Below are 4660 nucleotides of genomic sequence, written 5' to 3'. Positions count from 1 at the left end.
TGAGCAGTAAGCCTAACTCTGGCGTTTGTTAGACAATTTACGACAAAAGATGCCAGATGACAGTCGAACTGCCAGGCAGTGAAACCTAAGTTTTACACTTGTTTGGTGATTTAGAGCCGAAATATACAGACGCTTCCCAAAGAAGGTCAGGCTTAAGCGCAGCATTTTACGGCGTTCTAAAAAAAGCGCTAAATTTTGACGCGTTCCTAGATTTCCCTTTCTTATCAGAGCCCATCTTTGCGCCCGTGGTCCTTCCCCCCCAGTGGTTGCGGCGCGAAGCCACGTCGTCGCCTCCCTGGTAGCATAGAGGGAAGTTGGGTGCACGTGTGTTGCGCGTCTGAGCCACTGGGGAGCAGGACAGCCGGCACAGAGATGCGCTCCGAAAAGAAATCGAAACCTACAAACGCGTCCAAGTGGAGCGTTTTTACAGAATGCCGTAATATGCTGCGCCTGCGTTATATTTTTCTAAAAAGATTTGATTTAGTGGTTTTCGATGATGCTGAGGAAGTTTCTAATTGGAACCATATGTCTATTTTCATTAATTAAACGGTTAATAAAGGAATTTTAATTAATTATGCAGCTGATTGTTACGATTAGCAACTTATACATGTTTGGGGATTTTTTCAAAGATTGGAGCAACGAATAATAAATAGCAGTTATAATGTCGTCTCGCATTGATATCACACTAAAAAAATATTGAGGTTCTCTTTTAAGTACTTTAAGATTGAAAGTGATTCAAAAACGCCACACACAACAATCGTAAAAACCTTGTCGTTCTTTCTCGCTTTTTAATTAGTAAATTAAGCATATAGTTTCAATCGGAAACATGCTGAGCATAATCTAAAGTCGCTATTACAGCTAATTTCAGCACGACTCGGAACCGGTGGGAAACTCGGGGGCGCCCCAAATTTACAAGTGCAGCAGGCGCAACGCCAGCAGTGGGCAAGCGAGGGTGATTAGATTATCATCGCGTTCCACCCCTGCCAGCTTAGCGCCTGCTGCACGAGCGGTAACGTTGGTGCGCCCCCAAGTATTCCACGAGCTTTTAATCTTTCTTGCTAATAAATATGTTCAAATTAAACTGGAACGCCCGGTGTATGTATGTATATATTGTTAGGAAAGACGACGAAGTGGCGCAAGTGGCGCGCTCAAGTGTCGGCCGCAGAGTGCCCGCGCGTTTCGATTCAGACTGACTTCGCCTGGCTGCGCTGCGGCACTGACCGTCATCTACAATCCTCCGTTCATCTGATTAAACCTGCACATCATTGCCTCACAGGTTGGTGGAGGTGCTATCGTTCTTCCGCCTCTCGTCTAACCGTTAATTATCAATTCTGGAGCTACGCAGCAGACGACCTGCGCAAGTCAATATGCCAGAAGAAGCGGGCAACGCTAACCGTCCCACGAACACTACAGCGCCCGTGGTGAAACATCGACAGCACGACCCCCAGATCTTCGACGGATCTCCGGACGCCGACGTCGACGATTGGTTAAAGAACTATGAACGGGTCAGCCACTACAACCACTGGGACGACAGCTTTAAGCTCGCGAATGCTGTTTTTTTTTCTAAAAGACACAGCACTTCGCTGGTTCGACAATCACGAAGAAACCATCAATTCCTGGGAAGGCTTCAAAACAGCATTCGCCGATGTGTTTGGCAAACCCCAGCACCGGAAGCAGCAAGCGCGCGACCAACTATTGCGCCGCTATCAAAGACCCACAGAAACATCAACAGCGTACATTGAGGACGTCCTCCGTTTGTGCCGCCGAGTTGATGCCGAAATGGCCGACAACGAGAAAATTCGCCACCTCTTCAAGGGCATTTCGCAAGAGCTCTTCTCCGTCGTGGCTCCGAAAGCAGCTGCTACAACAGAGCGCTTGATAACGGAATGCCGACAGTACGATGAGCTCGATAGCGCACGGATCTCCAAAAAACCATTCGAGCGACTCCCTGAAGTGTCCCAGGTAACAACTTCCGACACAAACCTTGCTTCGCTCATCCGCACCATAATACGCGAGGAGCTTCGTACCTTCGTCGCACAGCTACAACCGTCTAGTGACGAACACCAAACAAATACTGACGTACATGGCATAAAGGACGCAATTCAAAGCGAACTGCGCGCTGCTCTGGGGCACGTCACGCCAGCAGCCTCTCCTTACGCACCAGCAGCACCCGTCCCAACTTGGATCTGCGCTTATCAGTCCATCCCTGCCACGTATGCCGCACCAACCTCTCCGTGGACCCAACCACAACCAAGGACCAACATCTGGCGAACGCCAGATCAGCGACCTGTGTGTTATTATTGTCACACACCAGAACACATCCTTCGATATTGTCACCGTCGACTTAACAACACGGCTCGCACCTCGCCGACCAGCCGTGTATACTCCACAGACTATACTGACTACCATGCTACTCATCGCACTCCGCCCATCGACGAATTTTCTTCACGTTCCCACACGTCCACTCCCCCCGGTCACGAACAATTTCCAGTCAGTCGCCGTCCCTCTCACAGCCCCGAACGTTCCCCACCGCCACGACGTGGCCGCCCATCATCGCCGTACCCGCCACGACGCCATTCTGTATCACCCTTCACCACCGACGCTCCCGGATTTTCCCAACAGTCAAACTAGATAAAGCGGTCTGCAGCTACGTTGGAGGTCAGGCTGCACACTCACCACTATCCGCAAATCCTCCTTATTTAGGATCAACATCAATTGTACTCAAAATTAGAAATCACAACTTCACCGCCTTAGTCGATACAGGAGACGCAAAGTCTTGCATTCCTGAACACATCCGCCGTCGTCTGCACGCAGTACTTACTCCGCCGTTGCAAGGACACTTGATGCGCATGGGCAATGGCGATTTGGTTCCCCCCCTCGGATACTGCACCCTTACAATCCGGATTGGTAACAACCATTACGTTGTTATGTTCATAGTGCTTCCTACCTGCATCGCCGACATCATCCTGGGATGGGACATTCTGTCTTCAACAGAAGCATTCATTGACTGTGCCAGCCGTGAATTGCATCTCAACTCTTCTGATACTGCCGAGGTTGCTGCTGATGGTTCGCTCGTCACCCTGGTAGCCGACACTGACATACTGCTGCCTCCGTACTCTGCCGCTGTCGCCACACTCGTACCGACCCTACCCACCGCAGCCACTTCTGGTCTCATTGAACCCATATCTACGCAGCTTGTGACTAAGGGCATAATCATTCCCTATTCGCTTGCTACACTCACGAGTGGAAAACTTCAGTTATGGGTAACCAACTGTTCTTCCGAAGCCCAAATCGTTCCTTCCAAAAGTCGTGTCGCTACAATGCACTCAACAGTGCATCACCAATTTGCCAGTCTCCTCCCCACCACTTCACACGCGCTCCCTACACCACCTGATTTCAGCAAGCACGTGGAAAAAATGATCGACCCCCGCCTGCCACTGACCCAACGACATATATTAGTCCGTCTTCTTGCAGACTACGAAACCCTTTTTGACATTAACCCCGGAAAGTTGCCGCAAACTTCGCTTATAGAGCACCGAATTGATACTGGCGATTCATCACCCGTTCGAAGCCGACCGTACAGAGTTTCCCCAGCCGAACGCCGAGTAATTCAGACACACATAGATGATATGCTCCAAAAGAAAGTAATCGAACCATCTTCTAGTCCATGGTCTACACCCGTTGTTCTTGTTAAGAAGAAAGACGGCTCTTGGCGTTTCTGCATTGATTACCGCAAACCAAACAAAGTCACAAAAAAGGATGTTTATCCACTGCCCAGAATTGACGACACTCTTGATACGCTCCAAGGGTCTTCATATTTCTCTTCCATGGACCTCCGAAGTGGTTACTGGCAAATTCCTGTCGCCAGTCACGACAAGCCCAAAACCGCATTCACTACTTCAACTGGCCTGTATCACTTTAATGTGATGCCATTTGGACTTTGCAACGCTCCAGCCACCTTTGAGCGTATGATGGACTCTCTACTACGCGGCCTTGCGTGGAACATCTGTCTGTGCTACCTCGACGACGTCGTCGTGTTCGCCCCGACTTTCGACGAGCACCTACACCGGCTGCGTATGGTCCTGCAGTGTTTCCGAGCCGCCGGTCTACAACTGAATTCAAAGAAATGTACGTTTGCCGCTCCACAAATCAAAGTACTGGGTCATCTCGTCAGTGCTTCCGGCATCAGCCCAGACCCCGACAAACTCCGAGCTGTGGCTGAATTTCCTGTACCACTGAAAGTAAAAGATGTCCGGGTCTTCCTAGGATTATGCACTTATTTTCGAAAATTTATTTGTGGTTTCTCTGACATCGCGGAGCCTCTCAATAATTTACTAAGGAATGGTGTACGCTTTCAGTGGACCAAGGAACAGCAGGACTCGTTCGAGTCCTTAAAAATAGCGTTGACCTCTGCCCCCATCCTTGGACATTTCGTCGAAGGCGCAGATACAGAAATAAAAACAGACGCCAGCGGTCACGGTGTGGGAGCAGTTTTGGCCCAGACCATTCGAAATGAGCAGCGAGTAATAGCATATGCCAGTAGAACTTTGACTACCTCTGAACGAAATTTCTCAACGACTGAAAAAGAATGTTTAGCGGCTATATGGGCAATTACAAAGTTCCGCCCCTACCTATATGGTTCACCATTCCGCATTGTGAC

At 49.5% G+C, this 4660-nt stretch overlaps 1 protein-coding gene across 1 annotated transcript; it reads left to right on the top strand.

The window, feature by feature from the left end:
- Nucleotides 1-2927: 2927 nt before the first annotated feature.
- On the top strand, nucleotides 2928-3698 carry LOC115327707 (the record flags this gene model as incomplete). The annotated part of the gene is made up of 1 exon (XM_029988736.2): nucleotides 2928-3698. A coding segment is annotated over exon 1 (771 nt), but the record flags the coding sequence as incomplete, so codon positions are not given.
- Between the last annotated feature and the right edge of the window lie 962 nt (nucleotides 3699-4660).

Source organism: Ixodes scapularis, unplaced genomic scaffold (genome assembly GCF_016920785.2).
Source record: "Ixodes scapularis isolate PalLabHiFi unplaced genomic scaffold, ASM1692078v2 PGA_scaffold4__175_contigs__length_147842914, whole genome shotgun sequence".
NCBI classification, from domain to species: domain Eukaryota; kingdom Metazoa; phylum Arthropoda; class Arachnida; order Ixodida; family Ixodidae; genus Ixodes; species Ixodes scapularis.
The sequence above is the reverse complement of the archived record's forward strand: the minus strand, read 5'-3'. Positions and strand labels throughout refer to the sequence as shown.